The following is a 16732-nucleotide window of genomic DNA, read 5'->3' as shown; positions in this document are numbered from 1 at the left end:
CTGTCCAGGCCCATTTTATAATGTTTTCACTCAGCCAAAGGCCTTATCTGAGCCTGACTGCTCTGCCTACTGCATACATTTACAAAGAATTGTTTTGGGTTAGGTAGAGTGTAGAACTCACACCAAGGGAAATGCACTGCAGTTCAGTTTCTGATGTGGAGAAAGAGAGGGAGAGATGGATAAAAGAGAGAGAAAAAAGGATAAATTAGACACACAGAGAGAGGTAGACGCAGACAGAAAGAGAGAAGCAGCTGTCTGGACTCCCAGGAGCTCCATCCGTTCTGACTAATCTGCCAATGGAGGCTGCTGCTGGCTCTCTCACTCTAGCCATCCCTCCATCCCATAGCTACCAGTGCACATCTGTGGGAGAAAGATAGGAACCGACTCTCACCCAAGACAATTTCTCTGAAGATGCTTCATGTGACATCATTGTGGTGCGGTGTTACATTTTCGCTGTCTATCCTTTACTTTCTCTCTACCCATCTCTGAATCTCTGGTGAGAGAAACCGCAGTTTCCCAGCAAAAAAGCCAGCCTAGCTGAGGAAAACAATGCTGTACAGTTGATTACAAAAAGTATATTAACAGGCGTTGCTGTACTGCATGCTCTCCTTCTCACACAAAATTATGGAAGCAAACAAAATTGAGACTTGCAACTTTAGTATATTTTACCATATGTAGAGATTACTGTATAATCAAGCACCAAGCTGAGAGCAGCTAAAAAACATCAACCATCAGCTCAAAAACAATTACATTATGATACACAATCATATGACACATTACCAACTTTGTCACAAGGTAACATTGTAGCAATAATCTTTTGCACAGCAAACTCGGCAGCCAGAAAGACATGACATTGTACTATTTCTTCATCTGAGCCATCACTCCTTTGCTTTGATGCAGCTAGAGTTTTCACCCTTGTGACACTGGCAGGTCTTGCTTTGTAGTTTGGTTTGATTACGTGTCAGATACACATATACTACAGATATTTTCCAGCAAAAACGCACTAGATCATGATCCTGCTGTAAAAAAACAGACCTGAGGTTTGAACAGTTCAGAGCTTCAGGCCCATGGCTGATCCAAAACGAAGGTGTATAGTTCAGCTACAGAGTATGACCTGCTGAAGCTGTGCACTTGAGTGAATTCCTCACCTTTAAATCACAATCATCATCTAGCTGTCTTGTCTTCTAAGCCAAAAGCAGCTTCCGAACCCTCAACTGTCAACTTGTACAATGCTCAAAATGGTGGGAGGCACACAGGCAATACCACAAACACTGGAAATGCCATCATCTTCATGTAGCAATAAAAAAAAAAAAATAAAAAAAAATCAGCAACAAAAAGTACCTGAGAAAGAGAATAAGACGAATAAGAAATAGATTAAGTACAGAAGTTAAAGATAAAGATATTCAGTGTTTCACTTTGACTTTCCCCAACCACCCACCCCAAAAAAAAGAATACATTCATTTACATTATATGTACCTTCTTTCAGATAATTTCCATGACGATCTTGTTTAACAGAAATAATAGACGTTTAAAATAAAAAGAACACCTCCGTAGTACATAGCAGGATTAAGACCTATGACCTCTAAACTGGAGTACTATTCCACTGAACAAGACAGCTTTGTTATTATCCATAGCAGTTTGCAGGATTAAATTTCACTGAGCAATATAGCTCCAAGGCCCCCCAACAAACAGCATACAAGACAAATATTTCTGCAGTCTTCTGACAGCTGCTCTTGTCCCTTCCTCCATTTGGTGATTTTCTCATTTTTGTTTGTGCTTGTTTTTTTTTGTTTTTTTTGGTAGCAGAGCCATGTAGCTGACAGAGGACTTGATTTGGGTCAGATGGTCTCTGTAGCAGCAGCTTAATCATATTTTGCAGAGCTGGCTTACAGATTGTAGCGTTGGCAAAAAAAAAAAGATCACTGATTATGCCCGACTTGTGTGGGAGCTATTAATTTTGAAACAGTACAGTGCAATGCACAAAGGAGGGGTGCATGCTCTCAGCTTTAATATTTAGCTTTAGCATTAACTCTGTGGCTCTCAGTGTGACTTTGTTATCTCAGTAGAACTTATCATCAATGCGGAAATGTGGTCTCGTGACATCATCTGGGTTGAGGAAGACCGAAATGGATTTGCCAGGGTTTTCTGTGACTAGCTGCTGTAGCCTCTGTGCTAGTCGATCATCTTGAGGTGACCCTGCTGCAGATGGCCCACGGCTGGGTGATGAAACCCCATGTCCATTACTGGCCCCAGCAGCTTCTCGTTTTAGCTGGCAGGCCTGCCTGGCTTGCTCCAGTGCCGCACGTAAGTGTTCGGCCGGATCAGAGCGCAAATGTGCTAGCTTCCGTGCCACCAGCAGGGCAGCGCCATCAGTAAGGTGCTCTAGCATGTTATACTGAGGGAGGAAGTAGTTGGGGCAGTTTTTACCCAACACGCAGTGGGCTAGATCGTCTAGCAGGCCCAGTAGTAGACGGGCAGGTGTCTCTTGTTCTGGGCAGCTTAGGTAGGCTACAGGTAAGCGGTCACAGGCCCAGAAAAGCAATGTGCGGAGGTGGTAGAGGCTAAGGCCGGTGCGAGGACGAGCAAGCAATCTTGACAGAACTGCCTTAGCCGCCTGGAAGGCTGCAGCCATAGGGTAGGGCACGCACTTCTTCAACTGGACCTCGCTCCGCGAGAAGGCCAGTCTCCACTCACGGTCTGGTCTAGAGGCAGACCCTGCGGCCGGGGAACAGCAGGGTAGCAGATAAAACCCACTGATGGCCTCCTCTTCAGTGATCTTTCCATCCCAGAAGTGATTGGTGGTTAGCCAACTTTGTGCAACTGCTGGCCAGCCACGAAACGACACAACGGGTAGAAGATCGTAGAGCACACGGCTGGTACCTGCTTTGAGGATCAGAGTGGTCAAAGGGCCATTCCGTTCAATGCGATCCGGAACTGGAATCCCTCTTTGAGGATTCCGCCGAAGTTCTTCCACTGCTGTTCCCACCACATTCCAGAACCAATCCGTAACCAGCAATGGCGAGAAGTAGCAGCCATCCAAAGACTGTGGAGACTGCAGCGATGGAATTGATCCCAGTATGGAACCACCTTCTTCCTCTCCATCTTCATCTTCCTCACGTTGCCCATTGGCCTCATCCTCACAGCAGATACCCCATCGAGCCAGCATGGCAGGGTCGCAGAGCCGTAAGCTGAGCCAAGAGTGGCATGGCGGAGACTGGCGCATGTCCAGAGTTACAGGCTGGTTGCGGTCATGCAATTTGAGGGCTGGGACCAACAGGGTGAAATCCAGGTCAAAGTCCACACCTCGGGCGTAGTCACCCAGGTCCTCAGGGTTCAGGTCCAGAACACCCTCCCTGGCACCACCGGACAACAGCAGGTACTCATTTGCCACCGGAAGCCTCTTGTCCACCTTCTGTACCAGGCCTAGAAGAAGACACATTCACCAAGTCAGAAAAATTACTTTATTACACACCCAGAAATAGAGCACCCAGACTTTGACTAAAGTATGGTACACAATGTTCAATGACATTATCACTGGGCATGAATCCGACTTGGACTTTTTGTTTTAAATGTCAGCTTTCCAAAGCCCAAGGCAATGTTTCACTGAGCTATATGTATTTTTTTTATCCTTTAGAGAAGTTAAAGTAATTTTTAGGTCTTAAAATCTTGCCAAAGCTGCAAAGACATTCCATGTACGAGCAATGCAGTGGATGTGTAAGAGACTGTGTTGTCTGTGTGCGCTTCTTTCAGACTCTGAGCTACGTCCTGCAGTTTAAATCTTATAACATGATTTCACTCATCCAATTATCTGCAAACTAAGCCAGTGTGTGAACCCCCTGCCACAGTGTTACAAACGTGGGTGTATAACTCTTCTTGTATGTGTGAATGAGTGTGAAACAGACAGCTTGAGAAGGAAAAAGAGGGAGAGACAGAGCAAGAGAGAGAGAGACTGTGAAAAGAGAGGGGGCATGCTGAGAAGAACATAAGACATTTGGAAAGGTTATAAAAGAAACAAGCATTTAATGTTCTTGCTCACTGTACTATGACATATAAGAAGTTTAGAATTTTAGATGCTTCCTTATGCCTATTTCTCACAATTCCTCATTATGGTTCTGTGCACAGTTAGGGAGCTTTCATGCCTACCTTATGTGGTCCGGACCTTCGGAAATTTCAGTTTGGTAGAACCAAAATCGCATATTTTTGGAACAATTATCGCCGGCCACAAACTGAAGAAAACCAGGAGAACCAGAACCAGGAGAGAAGTAAAAATGAATAATTTGGTGTGACAGAAAAAAGTCAAATGTCAACTTGGAAAAACAAAACAAACAAACAATCAAAAAACCCCACAAAAATTATGAAACTTTAAATGTTTTTTCTGAGAGAATAAAAGAGGAAATATTCATTTTTTCTCCATTCAAACAGAAAAGGTCACCCACAGAACAGACAACACATCAACACCAGCCATTTGCTCCTCTACGAACAAATCAATGTCAAGTATAGGGAGATGTAGCTCACATAGATGATGATGACGACAATTTGTAGGGATGTCATGCCAAGTTCTTTAGTGCACTCACTAAATAGCAGCCTGAAACCAAAATGAACTAGATCAAATGTATACAATGTATCAAAAACATGAACCTTGTTTCGGACTTTCAGGTGTGAAATTACAATATTAACCTTGCCAGCAACTAGGGTTGGACACAGTATTTAAAGGAATAATTTGTTGAAAAATCAAAAGGTACAATTCATTAGTAACTAGTCACCCCATCATCGTCCATTGACTCTCTTGTGCCATGCGAGGATCCAAAGCATACAATAATTTTTATACCATAAAATAAAATATCAAGCAGCAACTACAGTAAAGATGAGTTAAAATAATCTTAAAGGTGTAGTGAGGCAAAAGATCTAATTCACACAATTTTCCACTTAACCGAAATGCAGCCAATCAGCTGAGACATGTTTGTGTCCAGGTTTTGTTTCTTTAGTTTAGAATAGGAGCTGCTCCAACGGTGCTAACACACACTGAAGGTAAATAGTCGTAAAACCGTTTCTACAAATACATGGCAAAATCTTCATATATTTGTTTTAAATTACGTTGGTATGGCATGTAAACTTGTTTGGGAGGAAAAAAAAATGGTAAAATGCCATGGACAGACCTTATTTAGACGTTAATACCGGAGCTACATTCTCATCCACATAACACCCTGTCTTCTGCTACTATTCTGCCTTCAAACTCTGGTACAATGTAGCCCAGGGCTTTGCTGTAAAATGTCACTACACTGGTACAAACTGTAAATACAGTCAAACCTAAGGTCTGCTTATTATAAGAGAGTTACAAGTTATGTTATCACCAATTTCCTACTGATGCAAACGCATGCAAACTGTGCCTTTTGGCAATGGACCACAAACTAGCAAAGGAGACCTTCAGAAAAGCAACACAAAATTTAAATAAGAAGCTGGTGAATAAGACACTAACCTCAACTTTGTGCTAAGTGGTGGGTCCAGAGAGTGACTGGTGGGTTCAGTATCCAACTGACGCATTTGTTCATGTGTATATTCAAGTTCAAACATGTACAATTGAGGGTCATTTATACAGAAAACATTTCATTCAAATTTGTAATCAGACACTGTACTCTGGATAATAAATATTTTTTTCCTTTTTCATTTTTATAGTTCATAGTGAATTATACTGTGATCTAAACCATATCGACTTGTCTCAGGAACCCGAATTAAGACCTGCATGTAGGCTGAATGGGCTGAGAGTTTTTGGCATGTAGTTGTGAAAACATTTTGGGTGATTACTGATTGCAATGTCTGTTAGCAACATTAGCCTTGTGTGAATTAGATTTTTTGCCAAACTGTTCCTTAAAGATGTTTTTAACCAACCTTTAATATAGCTGCTCCTTGATATTTTATTTTAGTTCTAATTCTATTTGTCCATAGAATTAACCAATCAGCTTGTATGGACCATGAGACAGGGAAGAATGGCCACTTAAGCAGGAGAGATTTTTAACACATGTACATCTCTCACCAGGCAGTGATAAGTAAAACATCACACATTTAATGCATGCAGAGACCCCTAAAGCCTGTAAAACAAGCAAGATTAAATCAAAGTGCAAATTTTTCCTTTTGTTGTTGAGAAATTGGACAAGCGCACACACCCGCCCGCCAGAAATAGGCAGAGCATTCTCAAGCACTTCTGAAACTGAAAAACAAAAGATAAAAGGAGTGGGGAGGAAAGAATCTGCACAGAGGAAAAAAGAAAACGAGGGAGGGAGGGAAGGAGGGAGGCATGCAGAAGCGTGGAGGGCAGCGCAGCGAGAAGGCTCGGATTTGGGTTTGTTTTGTTTTATCGGAGAGGAATAAATTGGGGCAAATGGGGAGCAGAGGAAGAAAAAAACTCTTATCTCAGTGTGATGGCTTCACACACATAGAGAAAGCAGTCAGTCCATTAGAGCAGCCTCGGCCCTCCACACTCCACTTCTGCGCCTATCTACTAGGCAAGGAGGGGGGAAAAAGCACAGATGAAAAACTTTTTAATTCAACTCCTGTTAGTGCTCAGTTTTCTGGGGAGACGGCAAGAACTATGCGTCATCACACACACCCACGCACACTCATACCAGCATAGATCTCTCCTGCCTACACTGCACTACTGTGACAACTGCAAATTAACTTAAACAAATGCAGCAGCAACTCTTTCAAAAAATACCTGAATGCTAAACAAAGTAAACGTGATTGTGATTCTGAGTTGAAAGACATCATTTAGAACTCCACTGAGGTAATAATTAAAATGCTTGGAGTTGGTGATAATATGCAGACTAAGAGTAGGGGAGTAGGTAATATATAGCGGAAGACTTCAGAATGTGTAATTGCTATGTAAAGCATAACATAATTAAACAGAATTCCGGCCAAGGACCTGCAGGAACATCTCTAACGAAGCTCCGATGTCACACTAAAGTGGTTCCTCAAAGATGCAGGCCTTGATATTCAAACAGAGACATTCCAATCCCTTTTTACCATCTTGAAGCATGAAAGCAAATGGCAAAAAAAGCAAAAGTGTGTTTTTCAGAGAGATGGAGCAACCGAGACAGACAAATGAAAATGAATCTATGACCATTTGCAAATCTCCTGTTCTCTGTTTAACAGACAGAATCTCTATCTGTCTTAAGAAAGGCAGATTACTCTGAGAAGATGTAAATGAACAGCCTCACTTACTTCCACTTGTACTGATTCAGGCCACGTATGTGGACCAACTATCATTCTCCAGTCTAAATTAGATGAACGCCTAAAACACAGACTTGGCTGTCATCTGTCTGATCCTTCACACAGAGTTTTCTGGGGTGGAACAAGGAAAAAGAGTACAGATGATATTCATCTTTTTGTAAGGGGGTGAGCATGGTATTTGGTGACAGATCTAAATACATGATCTGTCAAATCTAAAGCACCTTTGGGCAGCTGTTCTTCATGCCATATGTTTGGGCATATGCTGTTCAGATACGTGATACCCAGAGCAGAGCTCATAATTATGCAAATGTAATCCCCTATGGAACAAAAACCAACACTTAAAATCATTTTACATCCGTTCATGAATTGAGGTTCATCCAACTTAATTACATTAAATAATATGAGCTACATAAGCAAGTGTTGAGAGGCTGAAATACTTATGTTTGTATGGGATGCTCTGCAATGTTATTATCAGGTGTGTGCAAACCTGTTGGTGAGCTACCAAACAGGAGAGTGATTGCTTTTCCAATGGACAGTGCAAAGGCATGGTGTGGTTACAAATACATGAACACAGATTTTCTCATCATGTCCACATGTCCAGGGCAGTCATGGGCTGGAGGTTGGGGATCTGGCCCTGTGACTGGAAGGTTGCCGGTTCGATCCCCAGGGCCGAAAGTCCATGACTGAGGTGTCCTTGAGCAAGACACCTAACCCCCAACTGCTCCCCGGGCGCCGTGGATAGGGCTGCCCACCGCTCCGGGCAAGTGTGCTCACTGCCCCCTAGTTTGTGTGTATGTGGTGTTTCACTTCACGGATGGGTTAAATGCGGAGGTGGAACTTCCCCGGTTGTGGGATCAAAAAAAGTATCACTTATCATCTTATCACTGCCAAGTGATGTGTGTCATACCTGAGTACCTCTGCTGAATTTGGTTACCCTTCTTGATGAGAAACTAGGAGTTGAGCTAAAAATGCAATCCCCTAAAACCTTCACAGAAAAGATTCATATAAAACCAAAAAGCATGTAAATGGCAAATCAGAACTTGAAGCTCCTCCACTGCAGCTACTGCTTCTGCCTATTGTTAGCACTAGTGCTGTCTGTCACCATCACGCCTCCTAAAGAACCCCATCTATCATGGCACAAAGAAAAGAGAGCTAGGAGACCAGAATGCCGAGATGATGTTCTAGCATTTGGTCGATAAGCCGATATAACTGAATATGATCAATGACTGACAAGTAACTTGATGAGGATGCTTAAAAGGCAATAATCACTGTGTTGGGGAAAAAGAGCTGACAGACAACTAAAGAGAACTAATTTACCTTTAAACAATTTGCCAGGTTAAGCAATATGTACATATAATATTTTATTCACTTCTACTCTTACTATGTGGCCCTAAAAAGCCATTAGAAAATGATATAATCGGTAATGATAACCGAGTAGATTTAGAATATATAATGCTGATTGTTTTTTCTTATATTGCCCATGCTTACTAAATATTAATGATTAGAGCATCACGCTTGTTGCAAAACTGCCTAGTAACTCTTTCCTTATGGTAAAATCCACCTGAGGTTTCCCTGTCTCTGATTATTGATATATATATATATAATATACATATGTATGTATGTATGTATGTATGTGTGTGTGTGTGTGTATGTGTGTATTTTTTCCAATTCCACAAAAGGAAATGAACACAGCTGCTTAACTAAGGTACAAATAGTTCTGGATTCAGAAAAATAACCATACCATCCTGAAGGCCTTCATTAACTGGATCAGGTGTGTTAGATTTGAGTTAAAGCTGCATCTCTTAGGACGAGGCAGTAGATCTCCATGACCAGGGCTGGGCACCCTGGCTTTAAAATCTTTAAAGCAGATATATTCTTGGGTGAAGATGAATGGCAGTTAGACATTATTCAAATTTCAAACCATTATCTGTGACTGACATGTGGTGATGGGTTTGGATGTCATGTAATTATACTGCTGATTGACATACAGGCTAACCCAGTTTGGGATGTGCCTATTAAACCTGCACGTAAAAACATGGAAATAGCCAGACCAGTGTGCAAAAGCTAGTCATTCAGCAGTCGGCCATCTGACTCCATGATTGCTTTGCCTGAAGCATTTTACATGCCAGCATAAAACATGCGCTGATCACCTCATTAAATGCCAGTTAATTACTTTAATGTTACGATGGGAGTCTATTCATAAACATGGCTGTTATGCACAATATTAATCACCACAAAGCACCACACCAGTAATGCCTTTTTATAAGGTATTAGTTCAGCACCATGCTGGGTATGAAACCCTCATTTGAACACATAACACAGCTACAGGAGTTTGAACTCAGTGGCCCTGTAATCCACTCAGCCCACTCAAAAGGATTTTTTTTTTACCAGTGGTAAAATCAGCACTATATATGCTCCATAATTACCACAACACAATCATCTATGTAAGATAGCATGTCAGATTGATACACATCCAAAATTTGAGTGGAACGAATACTAAGTTCATGTACTACATACAAGATATAAACGTGATTAGCCCACAAATGCATACAAGCCATCAGGGCAATGAGAAGTTGTTTTACTTAAGACAAAAATACAATTAGCCTTTGACCATGAGAACAAGCAACCACACCATCTGCATGAAAGCAGTGATCACTCAGCACAACTTGATTACGGAATCAGTTGCCACTTGTAGAAGTATCTGTCAACTATCTATTTGCAATGAACCAAGTGCCAAGTCTTTAAAAGGAAAATTCCAGAATAGATAGAAAATGCTATTACTGCCAACAGCAAGTGGAAGCAAACAAATTTGCATTATGCAAGTGACAACATGGCAATTGGTGGATACCGGCTTCTATTCATTGCTGGCTATGTTAGCATACTTGGTCAAGTTACTCATGTAAGACCCATTAAGGATTCTTTCCATCTGATAAAGGAAGAATCTGTGTGAATACTGAACCAACAAGCTAATGCCCTATTCAAGCTGGATTTCTTTTACCAGAGGAGGTCCTGTAGTGTAATTTGTAAGGGATTTGACTGACCTACTATTTGTATGGGATAAAATATCCGAAATTTACACCAGTTTGCCCAGACTGACACATGATAGCTTAAAATGAAACGGGTCCAAACAAAACAAACAAACAACAAAAACTAACTTTCAGTTAACACCATATAGAACTTAAACAAATGCCACCTGACAAGACTTATTTTGCAAGAGGTACTATCAATTACATTTCCTTTTCCTTTGTCTAATTCGACAATCACCAAAATATAGTAGATTACAGCAATCCTGTTATGAACTTGAGGATAAAGGAAGCTCATCTGAGCAGCAAGCCTTTTCTTCCAGTCAGGAGATGTGATGTGTTGAGTTTAGCTGAACTTTATGCACATTAATCAAATGAAGCCTATGAGATGTGTCTACTTAATCAGGCATTTGCATGATTCATGTCTGCAGTTCTAGGTATGACGCATTGGTACTGCCTTTCAAATGTTCCCGCGCAACATAGAAGTCCAGCAGCAAACAAGAACGGCCATATCAAAATGCATGAGGAGAATCTGTAGAGAGGAGGACTGCAACGTACTATTTATTACAGGTTTATCAAACATTAGAGGGCAATCACGAGCAAGTCCAAAATGAATGGGTTAACAAGGAGCGTTTGAGCAAACACATAGGGGGGGTTGGGTTGAATCGATTCACAAATGCCAAAAATCTATTTTCTAAATATTTATTTTATAACGTAATGTTGACGGAACGCAAAAAAGGCAGAACATGTAAGCGCAGCTCCCGGACAGTCTGTGGAGGCACATAACAAAAACATAAGTGCATGAGTGAGAAATCCAGCCAGCACCCTCTGCATTAAAAGCTGGTTAGGTCAGGTCATGAGCTGACAAACCCAAATGTTAACCATTATTTAGTCATTTTGTCCTTTCAACAAAAATCAAACAACCTTGGGAGCCTCATCATTTAATGTCCAGTATGTCTCAGTATGTGATGATATCCTAGTACAGGTTAAAAAATATAAACAAAAACGCAGACTTACACTGCGCTGCTTTGTGACCCGCAGTCTGCATGCCAGTTCTCAGTCACTGAGAACCAGGGCTTTCTCGCTATGTTGCACACATCCATCCCGAAGATATTTTACTGACACAGAGAGTCCCCCACTTTCAACAAGACCAAAACCGAAGTTAAAAAAAAAAATGTCACTAAAGAAAACAGACAGGACATCTATAACATGTGTTGCATGGACATCTATTGCTGCAGCATCTTATTTCACCAGAACAGCACATTTTATCACAGATGAGTGGCAGCCAGTGTCTCATGTGCTCCAAACATAAGCAGTAAGTGAGAGCCTTCCAGTTCACTTGCCACATCACTTCCATTTGATTTCTTAATACATGATATTGGAAGTAAATTCATTGTGGATAATTACAAATGTTTTGCTTTAAAAGTACCAAGTCCTCACATAGTGAAGGAAAAAGAAATCCTCCATAGAAAAAGAAATTATCAAGATGCATCGATAATCGTTTTTTTAAATCACATCAAAGTCTCTGAATTGTAATCAAATTGAATCGAGAGGTGTCTAGAGATTCACACCCTTATCGCAAACCACTTTACTCAGCCAATGAGCTGCTCCATTAGCCAGCCAATCAGCACTCACTAGCAGTAAAGCTAGCACCCTACCACCTAGATCCTGTTTGCTGTAGAAACAAGGAAATATGCAGGTACGTTTAGTAATACATACTCCTACTCTCTTAAATTAACTTTTTAATTAAATGTTTTTAATTAAAAAAAACTCCTACTATCTAAAATAAACTTTAAAAAAAAAAATTTTAAATAAGAAAACTTTTTAAAATTAACTTCTCTAAACTTGTCTAACTGTTTAGCTCCATGTACTCTGATTCATTTAGGACTCACGCATGGGTGCCTTCTGGCATTTTGCAGTGATGTTCTTGATATAAAGGGAGAAACCCAAAGTTCCCTGGCTCCCCTTAAACTAGCTCTGATTCATTTGTTTATTTGTTGTTTAGTTTTGTTTTTAGGCATATAGCAAAAAACAGACCAACAAGGCTTGTAATGTGAACAAAGCCTTAATTGCTGTGAGGTCAATTTGAACAAGACTACTATTTCTGTGGGAGTGATAGAATTAGTAAATTATAAAAGCTATCAGACTTGTACTTATCAGACTTGTAAATTCATACTGGATTAAAACGATGGTAATCTCTCAACTTAAGGCATCGCCACAGGTAAAACTTATCCATCTTAAAAAGGGCTCAACAAGAACCTTGTCAGAAAAGGAGGAACTGTGTATAGGCACTTGCATCATTTAACAAAAAACCCATGACCTTTATCACAGGATGCAGAGCAACTGCATTTTTGGAGAATAAACACTGTGCTCCCCACTGATTTTCCTGCACAGCACTGAGACTTTAAGAATGCTATAATGCTGCTTCAGTATAATGAGCTCTTCTGGGGTAAGGGGTTCGAGGGTTAGGATCAAGTACGTAGAAAAGCATGCTGTAAGTATGCTAATGTTTGTCTGGAACAGCATTATAAGATAGTGGCAAGCAAGTGATGGTGATTGTGATACACTGTTTTGATCAGTGAGATTTTTTCTGCTCCCTTTCATCATCTGTTTTTAGAACCAGAGTGGAATAAATTAAGAACTTGGAACCTTAACTGCAAGTGCACTAATGGGAAAACACTGAATCAGTTCTTTGAGGGTATACTTGTATCATAATTTGTAGTTTTCTTCAGGAATTTAGATTTTTTAAGTATGTACCCCTTGAACAAAGTAGCTGGATAAGATTGTTTTTAACCTACACATGCTCAATCTCAATACCTGTGCGATAAGTTAAATAAAAAAGCCTTAGAATAGCTCACTATTGATTCTGTGTCACTAAAGAAAAGGAGAGAGATGGTGTTGGCATTCTCTATCAGTGAAGTTCTCACTTAATGGAATCTGGGTGCCAATCAAAGGGGGGGGCATGAACGAATGAGGAGTAGCAGAGAGATAAGCAGAGTGATACAAACTATTTGAAAATCTTTGCACCCTGGGGAATGAGAGTAGATAAAGAGAAACACCAAAAAGTACCAGAGAAAAATAAATCTCTCCAGCAGGCAGAGAATAGAGGAGAGAAAGCACTAGACAGATAAAGTACTGTGAGGTATTTTACAGACACTGACAAAAAATAAGTCAAACAGAAAGCTACAGGCTAAAAGTGTGAGAATAAAGAAAAAGGTTATGATGGAAAACAGTACAGCAGGAGAGCCAGAGAGAGTCAGAGAGACACAGAGAAAGAGAGAGATACATGGAAGCTGTCTGTTAACTAATCCAGTTTTTGACAAGATTATGTGAAGCGGCTGTTATGATATTTTCAGGAGAAGAATGAAAAGCTCAGGAAAATCTCCCTCTCCCTCTCTGAGCTATTGTCATAGAGACTAGCAGAAGAAGACATGATGACAGTTACGTTGTGCATGTGTGGTGTGTGTGGGTGTCTAGGTGAGAAAGGGGAATGTAGCAATGAGTGATGAGAATGGGATAGGGAGAGTAGAGAGACAAAAAAAGAGAAGGAAAAAAACGCAGGGATTTAAACCAGAATAGATCTGGCCAGTGATGCTGTAAAACAGAAACAGACAGAAAATGGGAACAGTGCCACCTATTGGTCAGACAGGCTTACCTGCAATCAACAGTGTGGAAGATTTGTGTGGAAATCTCACCAATGAATGATAGAATCAAGAAAAATATCTGGACTGTGGCCACTGTGTTTGGAAGCATAGATTGCAATTGCTCCAGCTTATTAGAACCGTAGCAATACTGAAGGTATGTCTGCTCATTACAGGTATACTACCTGTCAAAAGTTGGAAGAAGCCAAGTTATGTCTAATCATTTCATATATACAAAACATGTTTCTCACCAAGCATGTTGAAAATGAAGTCTTTGGCAGTGTGCACTTCCAGTGCAGTCTGGTCCCCGAACTCGCCCTGCTCCAGCTGTACGAGCTCCTGCACCTGCGATGCCAGCTGCTCCAGTGAGGTGCCCGAGCGGAAGTCTACCTCTGCTATGCGCTTCACCGGGGCAGCCGGCCGAGCGGCCACTGCGCTCATCAGCGTTTCCATCAGCAGAACCTGAGAGAAGAGTATATTATAACAATTAGACATGACAAGCAACCCATTACTTTAAAAGGTCATTTATCTATTACCTTTACTGACAAGATGTCCACATTTTGCTCATTAAATTGGACAGATTATATATATATATATATATATATATATATATATATATATATATATATATATGTATATATATATATGTGTGTGTGTGTGTGTGTGTGTGTATGTGTGTGTATTACTCAACATTATTAGTCTATTAAATAGTCTATTAAAATTGTAGCTAATCCAAAGCAAGATGACCTGGTAAAACAACAAGGACAAAAGCTAAACAATATGAAATTTACAATCTTTAAACTTAAATGTGTGGAATGTATCGATTCTACTGCAACTAAACAACATCTTTAACGTCTTAAGGGTCAAAATGTGCTCACTGTGTAAGTTATAAATGGTTTTGTCGACCTAATCACTCCACAAATAAAGGTGTCTCTATAGTGGAACCCCTCTCCTTAGCCGTGGTCTCAACACAGAGCTACTTTGGCTGCCTTCACTGGAGGACACTGGAGGTTTGGTTACTGTGTTTATTCTCTTCATTAAAACTATGCGGTATCGCGGACTGACCAAAAGAATCGTCAGGGCGAATTTAGAAACGTTTCTCTCCGACACATTTGGACAAACTTAAGATTTCATTTTCGTAAAAGCAGTGAAATATGAAATATCAATATTGGACGAAGCTGAAGTCAGCTTCTTATTCGAATTTTCCCGTTCCACCTTAAATTGTGCTTGAGATACATTCTGGCGGATATAACTTAACTGCTGCCCCGTTTAAGGTAGAACGGAGGTAATGTGAACAAGTAGGTTAGCTGGCGAATAAGAAGTCAACCTCAGCCTCGAAATATTGGAGCAATACTGGATGAAAACACAAATGGAAACGCTTTAAATAGTCTCACCACAGGGCAACGACCTGAAGTGGCTTATAGTGACCAGCGGCTTATAAAACGGAAATAAGTCCCTCTGACTGTAACAACGTCGGGGGCTGGTATGCTAATGTTCTAACGTTACTTTAGCATGTCACGCCAAAGCTGTTGTCTCTAACTTTAAAATAATAAAGTATGTTACGACTTCAAGATACGTTTCTGAAGTTCACTGCGTTGGCTGAGCTTGTTGGCAGGGCTCAGCGGACCCCGGCAGTCTGTCTGACCGGCACTAACCGGGTCAGTGGGCAGATTACGGAGCAGCGTGGCTAGTTAATTAGCTAGCCAATGTCCAGCTAACTGGCTAGCTAACTTGCCTGTTTATGTTTTCAGACTCTGCCGACATTTGTGAAAGCCGTCTGCGCTGAGGTCTGTTGGGTGTATCGCGGGAAGGGACGTAAACGGCTGACAGATTAGCACACACATAACCTATAAATGTACCGTTAGCTGCCGCTGCTGCTGCTGCCTCTGCAGGAGAACCACATTCCACAGCTTTGCTCGAGCAGCTCGGATTAGCCGGCTCGCTAGCACAGAAGCAGGTGTGGGACAAGTGCATGAAGCTAACAAAACGGTTAGCTGAAATGGTTTAAACAGTCTGTTACTACGCCTTTTTTCCCACACACACATACACACACACCCTGGTTCGTTGGCTCGATGCTCTGTGTCTTATACCCCGCTGTTTTTGTTGTGGTATGTGATTTGGAATCCAGTTCCAGCTCCCGTCATTTCCAAGTCCGGGCACACGCCTTCCCCCTGGCAACACCAACCTCGGAAATCATGGGCCACCTCAGAGGATCCTGGGATTAGTAGTATTTTAACGGGATCAAGCAGTTAGTACACCTGTTTTCTTATTCACCTTCCTTCACTGTGAGAGCTGGGATCAAAAGCCATAATTCACCGTAAAAGCTAATTATACAGTTACTCTTCACCCCACATGTTGTCAGTCAGCAAAGACATCCCATATTTCAAAGAATGTATTTTCAGAATTTTTAACTAACGTTTGCGTATTTCCATATGTTTGACATATGTGTGAATATTTTAAAAAGGGCATTTTACATATTGCTGTTGTCAGATCAAAATCTCGTATCTCCAAACTGGTAACTTTACTCTACTGTTAATGTAAGTCATTGGAACCAGACGTTTTTCCAAGTAATTTTAGATGATTTCTGTTGGTCCATTCATCATGAAATTTACACACAATATATAGGACCACCAGTACTTTCAAGTCATGTCAAAAATGGAGATACAAGGTTTTGTTCCGACAACAGCAACTTATTTCATCTCTCTCTCTCTCTCTCTCTCTCTCTCTCTCTCTCTCTCTCTCTCTCTCTATACATATATACACTTTCAAAACTACAGCAATTGGTCTCCTCAGTTCTCAATCTCAATTTCAACATTTGATATATTGCATTTTTACTGTTTTCAA

The 16732-nt window shown here is 40.9% G+C and overlaps 1 protein-coding gene across 3 annotated transcripts; it reads right to left on the bottom strand.

The window, feature by feature from the left end:
- Nucleotides 1–1734: 1734 nt before the first annotated feature.
- Nucleotides 1735–16080, bottom strand: tmem102 (transmembrane protein 102). Of its 3 annotated transcripts, none has more exons than XM_017710301.2 (3): nucleotides 15979–16080; nucleotides 14140–14350; nucleotides 1735–3423 (listed from the first exon to the last, which is right to left on the bottom strand). In XM_017710301.2, exons 1-3 carry the CDS (start codon nucleotides 16030–16032, stop codon nucleotides 2060–2062), a joined length of 1629 nt encoding a protein of 542 aa, XP_017565790.1. In that variant the 5' UTR covers nucleotides 16033–16080; the 3' UTR covers nucleotides 1735–2059. The 3 variants fall into 3 exon arrangements, with proteins under 3 accessions (XP_017565790.1, XP_017565791.1, XP_017565789.1); XM_017710302.2 differs by having other exon boundaries at nucleotides 15944–16074; XM_017710300.2 differs by having other exon boundaries at nucleotides 15748–16063.
- Nucleotides 16081–16732: the final 652 nt, after the last annotated feature.

This window comes from Pygocentrus nattereri, chromosome 2 (assembly GCF_015220715.1).
Source record: "Pygocentrus nattereri isolate fPygNat1 chromosome 2, fPygNat1.pri, whole genome shotgun sequence".
NCBI classification, from domain to species: Eukaryota; Metazoa; Chordata; class Actinopteri; order Characiformes; family Serrasalmidae; genus Pygocentrus; species Pygocentrus nattereri.
The sequence above is the reverse complement of the archived record's forward strand: the minus strand, read 5'-3'. Positions and strand labels throughout refer to the sequence as shown.